Source organism: Electrona antarctica, assembly GCF_951216825.1.
Source record: "Electrona antarctica genome assembly, chromosome: 4".
Taxonomy (NCBI): Eukaryota; Metazoa; Chordata; class Actinopteri; order Myctophiformes; family Myctophidae; genus Electrona; species Electrona antarctica.
Genome location: NC_136809.1, coordinates 24,475,888 through 24,496,923, shown reverse-complemented (window position 1 = coordinate 24,496,923; position 21,036 = coordinate 24,475,888). Strand labels below are relative to the sequence as shown.

The window sequence follows — 21,036 nt, the reverse complement described above, 5'->3', positions numbered from 1 at the left end:
GACAAAAATAAAAACATATAAGCTCCAAGCAGAGACTTGGTTGTAGGGCGTGAACAAGGTCTTCTAACCTTTAGGAGTGTCTGGGACACCCAAGGGGCAGATGATCTTGCGGATGCAGTACTCGGAGCGGATTCCGTAGGGGCCGACGTCACGGCGCTTGATGATCTCGGTGGTGGTGATCTCCGTCTCGGATTGCTCTGTGGCAATGAGTGGGGATAGGGCTGGGTTTGTATGGCGATGAGGAGAGGCCCAAGAAAATGGAGGGAAAATGCACTACCAAAGAATTCACACACGCAACTACATTTTCTGGAATTAGGTTGGTTGTTTTGTTATTAGTTATTTCTTTGCTAATGGATGTGTGTGTGTGTGTGTGTGTGTGTGTGTGTGTGTGTGTGTGTGTGTGTGTGTGTGTGTGTGTGTGTGTGTGTTGGTAGATAGATGCCTAAATCGTAAGGGGGTGGGGTGCCAACAACACAAAGATGCATTTGTGAAGTAGTATTCAGTTATTTTACAAATACTTACCTCACTGAAAAAACCTTGAACAACCGTTAACTACCAACTATGTGATGGATATAAGATTACGGCATTCGAATGCCGGGCAATAATTGGTTCAGGTTCTTCATCACATACCAAAAAAACAAATGAAAATATAATTTGATATTTCAACGCAGCAAAAGCGGTTGCTCACATGCCAGTGTGGTGGCTACTAGGAGACTGCAACAGGATTCTTGTAGAACTGACGAGACATAAATGTGTGGGATGTCTTTACTCCCTCATTATGCTACCCACTGCTGGTGCATAATGAGCACGGGATGAAAAACTAAATTATATGAAAATAAGGTATAAAATATTATTGGACTTAAGCATACATGTAAATGGATTGCCTCCAGCAAACCAAACGCATCCAAATCTGGTCATTTCCGATGCCAACTATGATGTAAACTTAACTCCGGTAATTTAATCTCACATAGCTCGGCCAGACCTCAATCTGGCTATGCGAGATTACCAGTCATTTAACATTTTTGCGGGATGGGAGCAGAAAGACTTTAATAGCAAACAGTGTCGTGGCCGGGAGTGGTCAGAAATCATGTGGTGGGGGTGGGTGGGGGCTCCATCAGCTACTGCTGTTAGCAGGCCGAGGGCTGATATCAGATGTCACCCTAACTACCCTTTTATCATGCCGCTCACCCTGGGAAAATAATGTCTATATGAAAAAACATAAAGTAGAATTCCTGTATCACACTGTAACATACTGTAGTGTACTATAAAAGGACCCAGATTATCCTTTTGCAAGTTGATATGACAGCATGGATGTAAATGTGTTGATTGGTTGGATGTTGGTCTACCTGTGCGTGTGGTGCCAACCGCAGAGGAGGGTTTGACGGCCATGTCATCCCACCTCAGACACGCCCACAGCAGCCGCAGCATCAGACTCACGCCAGCCAGCGACCTGACCGTCTGCAAACGATATCTGGACACAGAGAGACAAGATGCGTTCGTAGTTTAACATCGTCACAACAAACGCACAGTCTGCATTACCAACCGTATTATATAAGGCAAATGTAAAACACACTTCCAAGGAGATATGAGTCTTTGAATGAGACTAATTAAATAAATAAATGTGCGTTGGAAGAACATAGTGTACATTGCTGTCATAATGCTACAGCAATGTACAGGCTTGAACCGTCATTATTATTATCATTATACCAATTAAATCATAGTCATGTTTCATCAACTTGACTTGAACGCCAAGCACATCACATGAAACCCTTAGTCAAGAGAAATCCCTTTTTCTTTGGAACAAGCCTGCAACCACTTGCCATTTGAAAATGCAGTAGTGGTTTATATAGCAAGCAATGGTATTTTTTCAGTGGATTGAGCATAAACAATTTCAGAGAGGCAATAAATTAGATAAAGAATATTTCTTGTTCCCCTGGCCCTGGGAGATTTTTGGAAACGGTTAGTTACTCCCAGGTTCTTACCCTAACCTTAACCCCACCAAACACCACACCCAAACGTATACCACAGTGCCTAACTGTAAGTCTAATTAATTAAAACACACCAAATCCACACCTAAACCTAATTTTATATCTCTAAACTAATGCCAAACTCAATCACATCTCGCTGTTTGTGCAATGCATCATGACTTGAGTATTGTCCATTGGGGTTCTTGCCCTTTTTCATGGTCCTGGCGCCATGGTTGTGATGACCTGTGATGAACGTCATCCTTGGAACAAGCGGTACCACTATACTGGACTCAAGGCTGTGATTCAGTCATAGAATGACTGCTTGCCACATTTAATAAATCATGTTACACAGTGATCTTTTGAGGTTCAGAGATTATTACTTATGAATATTAATACTGACAAAAGGCACAAAAGTGTCAGCAGCTCCACAAAGTTCAAAGGCATGAATGTAGCCGGTTTAATTCAATAAACTGTTTTAGGGCGTTACCAAAACTGGTTTGGAATAATAAATAAACAAAACATATACAAATATATACAAAATAGGATGACAGGATAGTGTCTTTTAATGAATCATTTTATGCAGTCATTTATTTGAGGTAAAAATGAACGCATTCCTTTTCCTTCCTTCCTCATGTCTGTGGTCACTGTCCCAACAATGAGACGTTTTTTTATGGTCAGTTAAAAATATGTTGCACATCTATAAACACATGACGGGGACAGGGAAAAGGGGGAAGATATCCCCCTTTTCCAGCGAGTGACCACAGACTAGCGGAGGACAAGACATCTCTCGGCCTGCATCGCACAACATGGACATCCTGACACTTCTCCGACCGCCAGATGATTCACGTCTGCTCTGGAACTCTGAGGTCCCCTGTTTCCAGTGGTGGAAAGTAACTAAGTACATGTACTTAAGTACTGTACTTGAGTACTGTACCATTTATTTATTAAGTATTTGTACTTTACTTGAGTACAATACTTCTACTCCACTAGATCTTGGATCGAAATATTGTATTTTTACTCCACTACAATTTTTTTAAAGCTTTAGTTACTGTTACTTTGTAGATTTCAGCCCATTTCAGCCATTTGAAAATAGCAGATTTACAAGCTCAAACAATTTTTATACATTTGAAATCCTGAAACTTTTTCCAATGAGTACTTTCCACTTTTGGTACTTTTAATTACATTTTGATGCCAATACTTTTTTACTAAAGTACATTTTGAATTCCGGACTTTCCAGGTCATTTCCAGATAGCATTTCTATATTGCAGTATTGCTACTTTAACTCACGTACAAAATGTGAGTATTTTTTCCAGAGGACTCCGTGTGACACGTGGCTCCGAGCCAGAACACGGCCGCGGATGGCAGACGGAGAGGGAGGAGGAAGACATAAACGGACAACAAGTCAAGAGGACACGACAAGGCTGTGAAAGCAGGGGACAGTTTGACAGGGGGGGGGGGGCGATTGCCTTCCCTCTGTCACCTCACGTTTTAAACAGCAGGTTTTAAATAAAGTGGACGGGGAAGGCAATTTGACCGCATCACCCCATGTGTGTAATTCTCTTAAACTACAAATCAGCCATGTGGCGTTACGGCAGGACTTTCACACAGTCAGCTAATAATGAAGACGTTTAAGGTATTAAGAGATGAATTCTCTTCCATTCCTCTTTTCTTTTCAGTATATCAATGCTGTACCATTAGACATGGCTCAGACTTGTGGCTGGAAAATCAATCGTTGTTCTTAACACCACTGTGACAAAAAAAGACAGGTGTTTTTTCCTACAGTGTTGTGACACTGGTGGCTTTGGACAGCTTCCAAAGCCACCATACTGTATGACAACTTCCAAAGCCTCCATATAACCTTTAAAACCTTAATTGATGGAAAATGAGTTTTAAAGTGGTGTACCCTGGCAAGTAAAAGAAACCGAGACACTCTGATGACATATGTCTAAGGTACTTGTACCCAAGAAGGTAGCCAAGAATACTTTTTAAGGGATGTGTACAAGACAATTCTGAAAATGTTTCTTCGAAGTCAAAAATTAATGAATGAATTAAAATGTACACCCAGGAAATAATCAAAACTGAGCACATTTCGATCTATAAGACCAAATCTCATTTGAAAAAATAAAAATGAGATATATAATAATAGAATAACCAAATGTTATTTTGTAAACATTTAGGGGCAGTCCCGTTTAGTAGGTTAGCTGAATATCTGCACACAGCCACACACACCCCGAATTTCCGCAATGTTTTATTTGTTAAATTTAGACAGTCTCACGGCTGCAGCAAGTCATACACTAGCTTGACTACAATATTTCATCCACTTATTTGATTTTCTTTCTTCTTTTTTAAACGGTGACTTCCTAAAATGTTGTGTAATAAATTATGGCTAATGAACTTTTGGCTCACTGTTGCGATGAGTGCACTTACTGTTCCAACTCTCATAACTTCTGCCCATATTTCTCTTTTTATCTGAGCCACAGATCATGAACTGAGCTATACTTTCCGTTTTATTAATTTGCTAAACTTATTTGGCTGTCAAATACTGAGTGTCCTCGTATCAAGTGCTTTGTCTTCTAAGACAGAGAAAAATTTTAATATCTTTTGGTTTTCTCCCTTTGGTTCACATTTACTTGTAGATTAAAGGGTTATACATCTGTTAGATGACTGTGGGTTAGTGCAAGTTCCCTCAATATAATGTCTATAATATATTTGTGTGTGTGTGTGTGTGTGTGTGTGTGTGTGTGTGTGTGTGTGTCTGTCTGTCCGTGTGTACAGTACCGTCGTGTACGTGTGTGTGTGTGTGTGTGTGCGCGCGCGCGCCTGTTTGAGACAGAGTTTGCCTACCTCCATGTGATGCCAAACGTAGGCCTGGGTGAGGGATACGGCCAGATATCCGCAGATGGCTTGGCATTGTAGCTGAAGATGGGCACTTCTCGAAATCCGCCCCGCCTCGCCAACACTTTAAGGTCGTCATTTGGCAGCACGAAAATACTCTTCCGGCAGCTCTTGGTGACAAACTTGCGGTACGACGGTAAGGCGGTGTCCGAGCGCGTCTTCTTGGTACGGGAAAACTTGAGCAGGCGAACACGAGACTTGGTTGACGACGACAGCTCTTGGTTCGTAGTGATCCCACTGGGATCTGTGGTCGACTTACAGCTGGAGGACAACAGCGTCACCTTTTGCTCCTGTGTCACTGTTTCACTCTGGCTGTCCTCCGACTGACTGTCGGGCGTTGGCGAGCGGATTTTAGTGACTGTCGTTTTGGTCATCGTAGTGAGGGTGGACACCGCGCTGCTCTCCGTCGTCGAGGCAGGCGTGGGTACTTCTCCGGGCGAGCGCGGCGGCACCTTGACAACCTTCGTCTCCGTGGTGACTGTTGTCGTGGACGTCGTCATAGTGGTGGTTACCTGGGTAACCGTCGTGCCATTGTTGCCGTTCTCTTCCGCAAAATCGTTACTCAGACTGGATTCTTCCGCCGAGGGTATCGGAGAGGGTGCCATCCGAATGACCTTGACTGCCGGAGTATGTTTGGTCTCCGACGACGTGCTGCTCGATACCGATTGGTTGTGCTGAGCAGCGGTGCTCCGAGTGTCCGCTTCAAGTGCATCTATATTGTTTTCCACTCTGGCTGCCTTCACCGGAGGCTGGTAGTCCTGATCCGATACCTTGCTCTCCGCCTCTACCCTGGCAGACGAGTTGGGCTCCTTGCCCCGAACCGCGTCGTTTACAGCGGCCACATCTCCGTTCACCAAGGCCTTCTGCTGGCCATTGTCCCTTGGCAAACTGACGAGACTATCTCCTTCGCCTTTACCCGTGTTGTTCATCTTGACGTCGGCACTGTTGTCGAGTGCTTCATGGTTCGGAGCCACCAAAGACTTGGACACCATGTCTTTGGTCTCCAAAGTGTCCTTCCCATTCACCTGACGGCAAAGAGGAAGTTGCTGAGTCGTGACCGTGCTAATGCCCTCAGTTCTACTTTGTCCAATGCCTTGTGTTATGTCATTGTTCACCTTTGGCCCCTTGCGATTCTCCTCCGTGCTCGGATGTTCAGAGCTGACATTTTCAGAAATGTGTGTACTTGTTGATACCGAGTTCGAGTTCAGGGTACCCACCTGGGGCCCCGTGTTGCAACTAGAAGACTTGCTAATTTCCGAAGGTGAGCAAGCCGTTTGTTGTGCAAACAAACTCTGAGGCGGCTGAGGTGTTATTTCTTTAACCTCTTGCCTTGACGTGTCCAAACTATCCCCTGCAGGCCCTGTAGTCCTTTCCCCCAAGTGTCCCTGCTCTGTCCGGTGCATTGTGGCAGTTTGGTTCTGTGGTGAAGCTTGTGCTCCACCTGCAGTGTCTTTGGACGCATTGTCTGGAACAGAGAGAGGAAGAGGAGGCACAGTAGTCCTGTCTACAACTTTAGAAGGTTCAGCCTTAATCTCCTCCTTGACCTCGGCCGACCCAGGAGCAGGCATTGTGGAAGCTTTCTCCTCCAATTTTACAGTAACACCTGATGTGAGCTGATCCGAGACCAGAGCCCGGGGCTGGAGGAGTTGCCGCGGCCGAACCGGAGTGACTGCAGGTTGAGTAAGGCCCTGAGGTTTGGAGGTCAAGGCTTGTAGCCTCTGTTTTTCCTCCATGGTATGCTGCTTGGCGCGGCGCTCTAATAAGCCATCCAGCTTGGAGGCCTTGACCACCTTCTTGTAGGCGATGCGGGTGAGGAAGCCTTTGCTGACGTCCACGACGTCGTAGTTGAAGGGACGTTCAGAGCTTTCGGTGTACTCTGCCTTCATGGATTCCTCCTCTTGCACAGTCTTGGTCCCTGATGGGAAGAGAAAAACTGAGATGTAATTTCTATTGCCCTATGATCTATCTATCGGCCTATGGATATGTACTTTGAATTTCCATGGCCTATTTTCAAGGGAAGGACATGTTCCACTTTGTATGCTTTGTCCGCAACATATTTCAATAACCACACAACTTGTTATGTTCAGGGAAAACCCATGCAGTTGACAAGCTTGCTTGTGGTAAATACTAAATACACCAGGTTGATAAGATGAGGGAGTTTCATAATGACATAGGACTGATATTAGACATTTAAACATCTGAATTTCAATAAACACTATAAGAGATGCGATGAGCAGAACCCAAACCTATCAAACCTTTTCCTTCATCTGGTCCTGAGTGTGCGGGGTCCACATCCATCTTCTCAGCTGCCTCTTCCACTGATGGGGCCTCCATCTTCTCCTCCTGTCCCACCTCTTCCACTGATGGGGCCTCCATCTTCTCCTCCTGTCCCACCTCTTCCACTGATGGGGCCTCCATCTTCTCCTCCTGTCCCACCTCTTCCACTGATGGGGCCTCCATCTTCTCCTCCTGTCCCACCTCTGCCTTCTTGCCATCCTCCATCTTCTCTTCCCGTCCCGCCTGCTCCGTCTTTCCATCCTCCATCTTCTCCTCAGACGGACCATCCGTTGAGGTCTTGGAAGTGCATAATGATTCTACATGTTTCTCCTCTCCACTGCTGGCCACTGCTCCCTGAGGCTCTGCTGTCGCCACACTTTGCCGTCGACTCAAGTCCAGCAGAGTACACTTTTTGCCCAGTTTGGCATCTATAGAAGACGTTAAGGGAGAATTGTTTATTTTAATTAGTCTATATCACGTTCATTCTAAAACAATTATTATACTCATAGGTGCAATACATTGGTATAATGAGATATTCCACCAGATCCTTGACTCAGATTCAGAAATTAAAGAAAAACATCTGGATAAATTTCAACATAGAACTGAGAGACTGAAGGAGACTTAAAAAGAGAAAATAAAATACATTTACAGTGCGACACATATGGGCCATGGTGGCAGAGAGTCTAGTGCACTCGCGTAAAGTCAAAGAGACGAGCGAAAGAAAAGAAAGCCATATTTCAAATTATAGTAAACCACATGTTGTGCAGAGACGGACCTTCCAGTTCTTTGCGGTAGTTGGGGTTGGTGTTGCCAGGCAGTTTGGTGACAAACCGATGTACATGGGTCTTACTGACCCAACTCCAGCCCCCATAGCCTGTGACACGATACTCCTCTCCTTTCTGCTTCCAAACCTGCACACAGCAGAGAAAGACAAAGAAAAGAAAGAACGAAAGTAAGCAAGCATGGAAAAACAGAAAATATAGAGGCCAAAGAGGGGAAGGACACATGAAAGGAGGTTAGAGCAGACAAAGAGAAAGAAGAGATTAGAAGATCAGAGGTGAGTCACAAACTGGCCATTTGATCAGCTCACTCTATATGCTTGAAAGAGACCATACACAATTACACATGCACACAGGCCACACACACACAAATACACACACAGGGCACAGGAAGCGGTAATTAAACAACGTCCTGGTCATTAGCTGTGATGTTGGATGGATTCAGGCGGGATGGAAATCTAGTAAGGCTGTGGTCTTGGACATGAAAGCAGCTCCAGTGCGATGTGTAAATATGGGTCAGAAGATAGCGCATGGCAGCTTGATGTGTGCTCAACACTCCACGAGAGTCACTCACTCCTGGATTGAAATAACCCTACATCTACATTTTGAACAGAGCGCTTTTGAAGTCATGGATCGTCAAAGTTAGCCGTTTCCAGGGCGAGTGGAGACGATAAATCTGACGACAATCTGATGTTTGGTGTGTGTGTGTATCATAACCACTGTTTCATGGGGAAGGTGTATTTGTCCCAGTGCCTGTCCTTTATCTCACTGGTTCCCAAACATTTTTTTTAGGGTCCCTATATTTTTTATTTTTGTTTTTGAATTATTATAATTTCAAAACATTTTACAAAAACAAATGCATTTGCCTTTTTCGGTAATTTCACGAAGAAAAATCAAAGAAATTCCATAAATTAGAAAGCAAATGTTTAAGAAGTAGTGAAAATAGCCGATGTACAAGCTCACAATGTGGTGCAAAGCGTCACGTTGTGCACTTGTAGATCTGCTATTTTCACTAGTTTGGGTCCCGGGCAAACGTCTACTATCTCTTTTGGGTCACGGGCCCAAAACGTTTGGGAACCACTGCTTTATCCTACCTGGTATTTGATGGGGAAGGTGTATTTGACCCAGCACCTGTCCTTTATCCTACCTGGTGTTTGATGGGGAAGGTGTATTTGACCCAGCACCTGTCCTTTATCCTACCTGGTGTTTTATGAGGAAGGTGTATTTGACCCAGCACCTGTCCTTTATCCTACCTGGTGTTTGATGAGGAAGGTGTATTTGACCCAGCACCTGTCCTTTATCTTACCTGGTGTTTTATGAGGAAGGTGTATTGACCCAGCACCTGTCCTTTATCCTACCTGGTGTTTTATGGGGAAGGTGTATTTGACCCAGCACCTGTCCTTTATCCTACCTGGTGTTTGATGGGGAAGGTGTATTTGACCCAGCACCTGTCCTTTATCCTACCTGGTGTTTTATGAGGAAGGTGTATTTTACCCAGCACCTGTCCTTTATCCTACCTGGTGTTTTATGAGGAAGGTGTATTTGACCCAGCACCTGTCCTTTATCCTACCTGGTGTTTGATGGGGAAGGTGTATTTGACCCAGCACCTGTACTTTATCCTACCTGGTGTTTGATGAGGAAGGTGTATTTGACCCAGCACCTGTTCTTTATCTTACCTGGTGTTTTATGAGGAAGGTGTATTTGACCCAGCACCTGTCCTTTATCCTACCTGGTGTTTTATGGGGAAGGTGTATTTGACCCAGCACCTGTCCTTTATCCTACCTGGTGTTTGATGGGGAAGGTGTATTTGACCCAGCACCTGTCCTTTATCCTACCTGGTGTTTTATGAGGAAGGTGTATTTGACCCAGCACCTGTCCTTTATCCTACCTGGTGTTTGATGGGGAAGGTGTATTTGACCCAGCACCTGTACTTTATCCTACCTGGTGTTTGATGGGGAAGGTGTATTTGACCCAGCACCTGTCCTTTATCCTACGTGGTGTTTGAGGGGGAAGGTGTATTTGACCCAGCACCTGTCCTTTATCCTACCTGGTGTTTTATGAGGAAGGTGTATTTGACCCAGCACCTGTACTTTATCCTACCTGGTGTTTGATGGGGAAGGTGTATTTGACCCAGGTGGCCTGTTGCATCGTCTCCTCCTCTTCCAGCTTCCTCTCCCTCTTCTTCACCTTCTCCTTCTCTTCACGCTCGATGGATGTCATACGGTGTAACCTGCAACATGCCGGCGCCATGTGAGAAACTGTTCGTTAAGGGCAACATCAGAACAGCCTTCAATAAGTACTTTTGAATGAGCGTCATTTATGGATGTTAATATCGTCAATGTTGCGTAATTGCAAGAACCACAATGTCTCTTGTGAGCCTGTGACGGTATTATAGGCTGAACATGATATTGTTTTTGTTTGAACGTCAGTAGAGGGATGTTTTTGGTCTCGTTGCATCCCTAGTGACATTGATTACACCTGGGTGATACACCACTTTGTGCTGAGCTGTGAGCTTGTACATCTGCTTTTTATGTTTTAATTGAAAACATCTTAAAGTGTGAGAACTACTGATTTAGAAGACATTTGTAGAATCTGTGTTATGACCATTCTGACTGGACAAAGATACAATGTCCCGTTTCACGTGGTTTTTCAGATAATTACGCACAAATGCACCCCTTGAAAAAACACAGAATGAACAGCTGAACAGAGCACAGCATGTGTTTCATCCAGCACATGAGCGCTGTGGTGAGTGCAAACGCGTTCTTTCCTGAAATGTGAAATATGACCTACACAAATCACCAGAGCCTCTTGGGAACACAAGTCATTTGAGAGAATTACAAGTTCAGAAATCTAAAATGTACTAAATACTGGGCCATAGCTTAGTTAAGTATAAATAGTTGTTTTATTGATAAGACATTCCAATCGCACTTTATTGAGTAAGTGATTCTTAACCCTTTAAGACCAGAGGCTGATTCTACAGTACATACATATGGCTTCTAAATAAGTAGTTCTCACAAAAATAGCAGACGTGCAAGGTACAAAGTCACGCGATGTGAGCTTGTATATCTACAATTTTTGAATAGCCAATGAACGCTAAAATCTAAAGGACCCAGTTTGGTTAATCAAAACTCTGGTAATATCAAACATGCACACACAACACACATACAAACGATGTACACATAACTGGGATGCACAGCACAGCACTCCCAGGCTCACTCACTCACACACACCTTCCCACATTAACTTTGATGCAAGGCTCACACCAACACTTTGTAGCCCCGACCCTGTGTAGAGTGTGGCTGGGGTCTTTAAAGGAGCGTTGTGGTGCAGAGGCTGCAGCGCAGGCGGAGGTAGGTGGTGCAGGTAGCAGAGTCCTAGTCTAAATATTATGCTTCGCGCTTGGGGTGGGCTACTTGATGTGATCTGCTACTAATCACATCAGGCCTGCATAACTGCTGGCCATGCTTGGCCACAAATCCTGCGTGTGTGTCCATGCACTCAAAACGTTAAAAACAAACAAAAAACGTTCAAATGTTTTTGCTTATATATTAAATGTCTCAGAAAAAAAAGAAACAGGGTCCTAGGTTAATGAGATAGAGAAGATGCCAGTCAATCTTGGTTGTGTGTGTGTGTGTGTGTGTGTGTACCTGGTGTGGCCCAGTGCATCCTTCCAGACAGGCAGCATAGCAACAGGTTTAATGGCACATTCTAGGATGGCCATAGCCAGGGCAAACTCCCTGGCCTTACTGCACATCTGAACTGCCTTGATCCAGTTGGTCCTGTCCAAAGAAAAATAAACAAAAACAACAACTTAGCTTTGCTTTTATTATTCCTCAACCATGTTTAAATTACATTGTTGAAATAGGAGATACAGGTCAGTCAATTGTAATTGGTACAAATAGCTAAATGCCTGCTAAACTTCCCTACCGGTGCGAAGCCCAGTTGGGATGCATGAATGGTGCAGGGACGTTGTTCTCCAGCTGGATGATGGTGAGTCTCAGGGTGGAGATGGTCAGGACCTTGGAGCCATGGATGGAGCCATTCCATTTGAAGTCCCCTGCTGGTGTCATGCAGAACTTGTGGGAGAGATGCCGCCTCTTGTCATGGTCCTGGTTGGAAAGAATTATACGTTGGGTTTTAGTCAGTCGGGTCTGCATAGAAAATTGCCTTCCTTTATTTTAGTTGTTGAATTTTAACCCATTTTGGGCGGGAACCCCTGTTGGTGTTTTAAGCATTATGTTATGCTTAAAACACTAACACACTAAAATATATTCTTTCAGAGCGAATGTTTTTAACTCAAATCTTTGCGTCTGGAAGGTCCCTGGAACAACATATTTTCAGATGGGGGTTGGCAGCCAATTACATACATTTTTGGGGGTCCTTGACATGAAAATGTCTGAGAACCTTCAACCACTGACATTTCATGACATTTCATTCAGCAATCACACAAATCAAAAAAACATAACATCGAAGATAGTTCAGGTTTTTTACATTTGGGTCAGATATTGCACATCCCGTCAGTCAGTACCTACTGACTGACTAGCCAGGATTCTCACAAGAAACCTGAACTATCCCTTTAAGCCAATAATGTAGGAGAGCCAGCCTGCTTGCCTCTCTGTGCTGGTGTTTGTTGAGAGCCAGGGTGTTGGTGCTGTACTGGTTGTGGTAGACGCGGAACTTGCCCTCCTGGCCCAACTTGAAGTAGTTGCTAATGGTTCCCTTCATCACCACCTCTTTGGCGCGCGTACTGACTCGTGTGACGTCACCTTGCGCGTTCACCACGAGTACCTGAGGGATGAATGAATCCGTTAACACAGTAGACTCAACCACAACATTGTTGAAAATTATTTCAATTTGATGTCTCTCCCTTCATTGCTGGTCCTCATTACAAAACTCACAAGACTCTAAAATCACCCCGACTCCTCCCACTCCCTCAGCCAGGACAATGTCAATTCAATGGTGTACCCATGTCGTCTGTGTCACTGCTGAATCCTACGGTCTGGTTTTGGAGAGGGTGTACACCAGTGGTTCCCAAACGTTTTAGCCCATGACCCAAAAGAGAATGCCTGGGACCCAAACTAGTGAAAATAGCCAATATACAAGCTCCACATTGTGAGCTTGTAGATCGATCGCCTATTTTCACTACTTCTTAAACATTTGTTCTCTAATTTATGGAATTTCGTAGATTTATTTTATTTCTTCCTGAAATTACTTTTTTTGGGGGAGTTTTAAAACTCCCAAGACTCAACCATAATAAAGCCCTAGTTGGATACTTGCCACATAGATATTTAGATAGATACGTTTGATTTTGGCCTGCTATCCTAGTTACTTTGTAGCACTTAATTATTTTCTTTGCAGGCAATTTACTTCACCATTTTAACCTGTTGTTTTGCCTAGATCCATGTGAGAGATCCGATTGAGAACATTATGATACGTCTGCAATGTAGAGAGGCCCCACTCCAAATGTAATCACACAACAAAGTGATTGTCTCTGACCACAATGTAATACAGTTCTTCATTTTAGAGTGCTGGTGATCTACCATTGCATTGGTAAAGCATGCACACAATATAACAAGACACAATGTCTTGAAACATTTTAATTATAGCCATGTAGTGTTGCATAGCAGACCAAGCATGACATGTTTTGGGTGATTAAAAAGTGAAAGCAGTCTGACAGCAATGTATATTTTAGGTCTGCAATCATGTGCAATGCAAGTGTTTCAAAGGGAATCGAGCATCATTTTTACCTAAGTTGGAGTGGTTGTATGACAAATTTGAGAATAACAACGTTTTGAGTAATTTAGTAATTGAAAATAAAAGCAGGCTGACAGCAGCGTATAATGTCTGCAATGCGAGTGTTTCAAGGGGCGTCAAGCATATTTTACCTAAATTGGAGTCTACTTGCAGCTTACAATACACCATGCAGCTGTGCACAGCCATAAAATCTCGGAAACTAAATATCGAATTAAGACCGCTTTAGAACAAGCAAGGCCAAAGTCTGGAGGGCTTTGAGGGCTTTAAATGATTTAATCCATGGTTCCACCACGCTTAATACGTTAAACCTGCTATTTGTTTAATGTGTTTAATTCACCGTTTTTTAATAATAAAAAAGAAAGAGCGGATTTGTCGTGGACCTGGTGACAAGGCCGTCGCGTTAGGATGACGAAACCGGAAATAAAGCCATGCTCTGGGCTTCTGGGAAAATGAGCTCAATGCAAGTGAACGGGGGGTTTGTTTGGACTACAACATGCTGTGGAGGCTGTTCTTGTTTCGCATCGTAATGGCGGCATGTTTTTCTCTTCAACAACAACCCATGGGACTATTTTCTCGCGGATTTTCGTGAATCAAAGCTGCAAATACTTTGGCGTATGCTCCAAAGGTATTAGATCGATCCCGGCAGCGTTGGATATTGGATTAAATAGCGGAGAATACAGGTTACGCAGTAGAACTGTTAATGTCAGTTGTAAAGTCAACTTAACATCTCAAAGCCAGGAAAGACTACTGCTCTGCAATTGGCTAACTAACATTAATTGTTAAGACAACCGAGGATAGAGAAAGGACAACTGCTCTGCAATTGGCTAGTCCGTTGGGCCACCCTGCCAAACAGTGTGATGTAACATAACGGACAGATGCTTGTTATACTGTAATAACCGTATACACTCCCAATTTAGGACGTTTACTTTAACATCCATTAGCAGGGGTTGACACTAACGCTTGCCCAACTGCACGGGGCAGGTACAAATAATGGTCGGGCAGGTGAAGGTTGCTACCGGGTTGCCCAAACGGGCAGGTGTGAATTTTGAGTGTGGATGCACATAGTAAACTGCGACCTACAATCACAATAATAATGTAATATATCGGTATCGGACAAATTGACCCTGCATATTATCGCAGGTATCGATATCGGCCAAAATTTCAATATGGTGCATCTCCAACAGCGATACATGATTTGACACTGCAGGTCCAGGTTTAGGGTTCTCACCTCCTTGCCCTCCTTGAAGCCCTTGTTGGCTTCATGAACAGCGGCGGCCACCTGCTGAATCTTGAGTTGGCTCAGTTTACTTTCAGGGTTCCTGAGCCGCGTCACCATTCGCGTGGACGCAGACTTCTTACCACCAGGCCCCAGGGTCTCTCCGTCTTTACCATCACCTGGAAACACACGTTAAGATTTACAGGTCACGTATAACGTTATATCATGATGATAGTAGGTAAAATGTACATCACTCCTAAAAGCAATGCCAATAGCTAACTACCGTTTTGGAATTTAGTCTTTCATCAAATCTAAACCTTGACATATTGTCAGACTTTGTTCATGGCAAACAGAAGGGCGTTGCTGCTGACGGGTCAGACCTGTGTCATCGAGGCTGGCCAGGGATGACTGGGAAGACTTATCAGCCAGGTCAGGGGGCTCAGGGCCCCTGGGGTGCACCCCCATCGCCGTGCTGCTGTTACTGTTCTCCTCGCTGGGCTGGGACGGCTGGCTCAGGCTGGGGACCCCCTCCCCGCTGAGTGGGACCAAATCTGACACTGGTTTCTCTGCTGAAAAGCATAGATGGAACACAGAATAAGTTTGGCTTGCATTTTACCAGTTGTCATTTGTCATGCAAATGACACAATATTTAATATTTCCCCCAGCACTGACGAAGCACTACGGTGAATGAGACCCAGGTTAGCTGCCAAACATGACCTCTCAACTGCAGGTCAAGCACAAGAAGAGGTTCCCTTCTTAGTTAGAGAGACAGCCTCAATAAGTAAATGGCAAGGTTGGGGCTCCCCCTAGTGATAAGCAGAAAGAAGTGCACATACCCAGTAACTCAAACAGGAAATACAAGTCAGATAAGCAATGGGCTACTGTAGCAGGCAGAGACTGGCCTAATAAAAAAAAGATATAAAAATAAAAAAGCCAAGCAGGCTGAAGGCATCAAGCACCACCATGTGCAGCTTGTACACAGAGCATGCCAGTACTGACCGACTACACCATAGAATCCCGAGACTGTTAACTGTTAACCCTCCAAATGGTATGCTGTATAATGATGGAAGATGAGCTTCTAGGTATGAAAACAAAGCAGATGTGAGTCAGCAAGGGTCCTGATGTCCAATGAGGCTACTGTGTAAAATGAAAGCAATCCAACCAAGCATGCCTTGGTCAGTGTGAAAGGAACAATTACACCTGGTAACTGTTGAAACTCAGCGCCATTCACCGCTGACAGTGATATTTCATGCATTTTGCTTTCCGTCTGGTTTTAGCGAAAGCCAAAGTTGCAAGCACTCAAGAAAGCAGAGTTACAAAAGGTGCACAAAATCGTTTCAGCTAAAGTTCAAGGAGGAAAAAATTAAAGGAACGTCTACTACTTCTGCCAAGTGGAATGAATGGTCTTTAGGGTCAGGCTGCGGGGGAGATAGGCACTGGTTTTAAAGAACGACCAAGCACATAAAGTGTGAAGGAACAAGCAAGGCCAGAGGACCACGTGGCAATAACTAGCATGCATCTTGTTTATACAATCCTGCATGGAGTTGCGGATCTGGTGTCAACTTTTCACCACTAAAGCAACAGATCCTGGAGTGTCCTGTATACCTTGGCTCTCTTCAGTGCCTTTTGCAGTAGCAAGCTGCTCTCCCACAAACTCTGCGGTTGAGGCAGGGTGGGGTGGAGCCTCCATGGCCAGGCTAGGGCTCTCGCTGGTGGGGAGGGTTGGAGCTGGAACTGCAGCTGCTGAAGGTTTAGATCCCTCTGACAAACTATGGCTGCAATTGTCCTCCTGACCAGTAGATGGTAGTAGTGGAGTAGTAGGTGGAGCCTCTCCGACTACAGATCAATGGCAGCAATGTTATAAATTTGGCAGTCTTGAGGGTGATAATAAAGGCACATGGGCAACTTTTGGGAACAATAGAGACAGTAAACATGCCCATAGCTGAGGGCATCATCATCTCATGACGTCTCATGTCACTACAATACAATGGTGTGCAGGTATCCTTAGATGCCATTGTTGAACTATTTTACTTTTATTGACAAACAGGTAAAACCAGAACCTGCTACAAACATTTCCTCCTGTGGATATCATTACGGCGAGACACTAGGAGTAGTCTATATAAAACCACCACTACCGAGATCGTTTTCATCATACTTAATGATTATTAAGACTGTGTCTTGTGGTTTGTGTAAAAATGCGATCGATTACAAGACTCTGTCATTATCACTGTCATGTAGTCATCATATTACCTGTCATCTTGAGGGCCTCCTTCATCTCCTCTTGGGAGGCAGCTTTGTCTCCATCCTTGTCCTCCTCCTTCACCTCCTCCTTGACCGTGGTCGCTTCCTGTGGTCCCTCTTCTTTTAGCTTGGCCTCCTCATCCTCCACCTGCTGTTTTTCCACGTCCACCTCCTCTTTCTCCCTCTCCAGGCGTGCCTTTAGGGACTCCTCTGCGGCACGCCTCTTCACCACCTCCAGCTCTTCCTCCTGTCTGGCCCGCATCCGGTCCATGATCTCGTCTGGACAGAGAGAGGAGTAATGGACGATGACGTTAACAGGGCTGAGCATGAGTACGTGTCACCACCCTGATGTATTGAAAACTCTGAACTCATATAGTTTTCACATAGGACCTCACAATTTCACAGTTACCCTAACACAGTGCAATCAGTGCGAAGAAAAGGTTTTGTTTTTCTGCATTGTGCAGGATAGTTGTATACTTTTATATACTGTTGTTCTTTATGGTGCTTCTTATTACCTTTGTATTACTATATCCAGTGGTGTCATGCTCGTAGAACGCAGTACCACGCCGTGATACAAAATAAATGCATGTGCCGGTACGAAACGGTGCACGTGCGTGCACACTAGAACGCGTCCCCCTAGGCCTAGATTCGAGAGAAGATGCACCCAACCTCAGGTCACTAGACTATCCAAGAAGTACCCTGCAGTGGTCAAGGTTTACTGGCGGTGGGCGCGGCCCTGTATTTTCACACCGTGTCAAGCACTGTGCCCAAATCAAATGGCTACTACTTTGCATAACAACAGGTTGAACTGTTTACCTGAACGCACGTTCTCATACACGGTAAGCAACACAGCAGTATGGCTCCAGTAGGCTACAGCTTCTGTGGTGTTCTGCACGCAACAATAATGCCTCCTCCACCATCAAAGAAGAGATTCGTCCAATTCCAAAGCAAACTTTTTAGTTTCGCTACTGCAGCACAGTAAAGAAGTTTGTCTGATTATTTTAAGTCTACTTTTGTGTGTCTATAACTCTCATACACTATAGACAATATAGGCTTAGGCTATCAGCTGTCGTGCGTGCGCACAAGTGTACGTGTGTGCATGTGCGTGCACGTGACGTCATTAAAATGACGTGGTACCTGGGGAAAAAAATCACCATTACACCACTGGCTATATCCGACAGTACTTTCCTTACTCTGTATCTGTATCTTTGTAACTCTAACGGCTGTGTGACTGAAATTCCCCCACAGGATGAATAAAGGTATTCAATTCATCAAAACATTTAGAGACGTATAAATAGACACTATATAGCCAAATAACAGAACAGGAATTCATCATAAAGGAGGTAAAAAGGGAAAAGAAACATATACAGTGAGGGGGAAAGGGGTGAGTGGGTGAGGGGGATTCAGATTTTACGGGGGCCAGTTTCGAATTGCAGCCGTCTGTAGGTGCCCTTTGAGAGCGGTTTTGAAGGAGTCAGGGGAAAGCCCTTTTCACAGCTAAAATCTATTGAAATCAAGTTTATGAACAGTAAGAGCCTGTGTCAGGTTCAGTAATTTGTAAAGAATTACCAGTATATGCGAAAATAAAGTAAGTGTGAATGGAGTTGAATTACGTAGAAGTGATTGTGAAGGTGAATATGCTACTGGCTGTATTCTTCTTGGAAAAATATAAAAGGATACTCCTATGGAAAGACTATATTATTTTACTTATATTGACCAATTCAGTAGGCTATAATTTAGTATAGCCTATGTAAGGTCAGATAATGCCCACATAGCGTGCGCGTGCGCGTGTGCGTGTGTAAGCCTTGATAGTGCATTGTGTGTCATTCGTCAATTGAGTGGAACCAGACTGGAAAAGTGTTTTGTGACATCTACCCTCATGGCTGAGCTGCCAACAATACGGTTTGGGGAAACGGGCTAAATTCCATTTTGACTGATGGCTACTTGACAGCTACAACACTACATGACAACGGAGTGTCAATGTGAACATGCAGCGCTAAAGTATTAGCATGTACGGCTGCAGCCGCTGCACGCAGTCCCAAAAACCACAAACCTTGGATAACATGCAGTGTTTAAATAGACACACTTCTCTAGTTGATTCTTCCAAAAGGGGAAGGTAGGAAATATCTATCATATTTTTTCCATTGCATAGCAGGTGCTTAGGAGATTTCTCTCTTCCAGATGAATGAAAGCTTTTTCAAGGGTGTCGTCTTTTATTTTTGGCTGAAGTTGAAGTCTGGTTCCATACACAATCTCGGCTTTGACGCACCATTGACGTCGAAAAAATAATAATTTTCATTCATTGTGTTCAGGGGGAAATTAAACCCTGTGTGTGCATACCGCAGAATCACATTGCAATGTCCCTGGTTCCAATCTTTTTAAGATTTAAAAATAGAAATACCACCCTATTTCCAATGTAATGTTATTTTAAATATGTTTCTGCTTTATTAACAATAATTTAAAAATTACAATCACACAAAGAAATGAGCGCTATGCTTCTCACTAGCTCTGGATACTGGCAGAGTGGAAGGAGCAGGGGCTGTGGGGAAATTGGAGGGCGACCAGGCCGGGAACAGGGTTTAGGTTACATAATGGCAGTTCTGGTTCCTATGGCTCAGTTACGTATCTATGACTGGGTGGCATTCATTGGCACTTGGGAGAAGACACAGTGAGTGAGAAGTTTGTCTGTGAAGTTTGTGAGTCATGGAAAGAAAAATAGACGGCAACAGAGAGAAAGAAATAAAGAGAGATGGTAAGCGACAGATTTTTTTGTTTTGTTGAGATAACAAAATCGACCCTCCTCGACTTCTCAGACGTACTGAGAGAGAAAGCAGCACCCGGGATCTTGTTGTTGAGCACAGATCCGCTCTTGCCGTTACATCAACAATGATCTATTGTGAGGAAAAGGGGCTGAGGAGATTTTAGTCTCCAGAGTCAGATGTACGCAGTGGAAAAAAAGTGTTAATTAACTCAAGAGTTTGCTGTGTAGTACTGTATACCCACAACTGCGTGCCGTGGCCTGGGTTTGAATCCTGCCATTGCTTCCCTAAGTTCCCTCTCTCCATCATTATCAACAACACCCTCCATTACAGACAAACATACCGTTGGCTGCGGTGAGGAAACACTTGTTGTTGCCACGGGCCTTGTTGGTCAGGTCCTCTGTGATGTCCATGTGGACATGGACCTCCTCTCTCATCTCCTCCAGCGCAGCGTTCAGGTCCGCCTCCCAGTACTGCTTGTCCAGACAGTCGATAAGCTCCGCCAGCTGGACCTGCAAAGCAGGAGACATCGGAGGAGGTGGTGGAGAAAGGGGAGAGGAGGAGCAAGAGGAAGAGGAGAAGGGGATATTATCAAAGGAATGCACAATTCCATTGGTCTGAAAATGGTTGTTAAAAAAAGAAATAACCCTTTACCTTAGTGCTGTAGTACCAGATGGCTTTATCCTCCTGCTCACCTTCCTCTTCACTGTAGCCGAGACAGGATTGAAGGGGCAGGTGGAGGGAAATAGGAGAGGCATTTGAGGACAAGATGGAGGAGAGAGAGAGAAATTATGCACTTAGATCAGTAGTTCTCAAAGCTTTTTGTCTCAGGTCACCTCGGTAAATAATAAAAACGGCCATAGCCATCATCACAGAAAGGTGGAAAGGTGGCTATGGACGATTTTAGCCCAAGGATTGATTTTCGTGCAAAACGAATGCTTACAAAAAAAAGCAATCTACAAGCTCACAATGCAAAGAGGGTTTAAGTGGTTACCGTTAAACTGAAGTGGAATTATATTAAATTCCAAATATTATCAATGTATTCTGCCTTCTGCGGCACCCCTGGACTTGCGTCACAGCACCCACTTTGAGAAACAAAATCAAGAGAGTGGAGTTTACCCATAGAACATTCCTACAGGTTCATTTTT

At 44.2% G+C, this 21,036-nt stretch overlaps 1 protein-coding gene across 3 annotated transcripts in view; it reads right to left on the bottom strand.

Annotated features, from left to right (window-relative positions):
* The window catches only part of LOC306922474 (nucleosome-remodeling factor subunit BPTF-like), a 52,445-nt gene that overhangs the window by 24,228 nt on the left and 7,181 nt on the right, over positions 1-21,036 (bottom strand). Inside the window, exons 3-17 of one of the 3 annotated variants that reach the window (XM_079500112.1) lie at positions 20,543-20,594; positions 20,232-20,400; positions 17,139-17,408; positions 16,494-16,724; positions 15,269-15,457; positions 14,901-15,067; positions 12,530-12,706; positions 11,846-12,027; positions 11,566-11,697; positions 10,019-10,148; positions 7,915-8,050; positions 7,109-7,567; positions 4,812-6,777; positions 1,347-1,471; positions 69-197 (exon numbers count right to left, since the gene is read on the bottom strand). In XM_079500112.1, the coding sequence (XP_079356238.1) occupies positions 69-197; positions 1,347-1,471; positions 4,812-6,777; positions 7,109-7,567; positions 7,915-8,050; positions 10,019-10,148; positions 11,566-11,697; positions 11,846-12,027; positions 12,530-12,706; positions 14,901-15,067; positions 15,269-15,457; positions 16,494-16,724; positions 17,139-17,408; positions 20,232-20,400; positions 20,543-20,594 (4,514 nt within the window). The remainder of the gene's footprint in view (positions 1-68; positions 198-1,346; positions 1,472-4,811; positions 6,778-7,108; positions 7,568-7,914; positions 8,051-10,018; positions 10,149-11,565; positions 11,698-11,845; positions 12,028-12,529; positions 12,707-14,900; positions 15,068-15,268; positions 15,458-16,493; positions 16,725-17,138; positions 17,409-20,231; positions 20,401-20,542; positions 20,595-21,036) is intronic. The other 2 variants (XM_079500113.1, XM_079500114.1) reach the window with 2 other exon arrangements.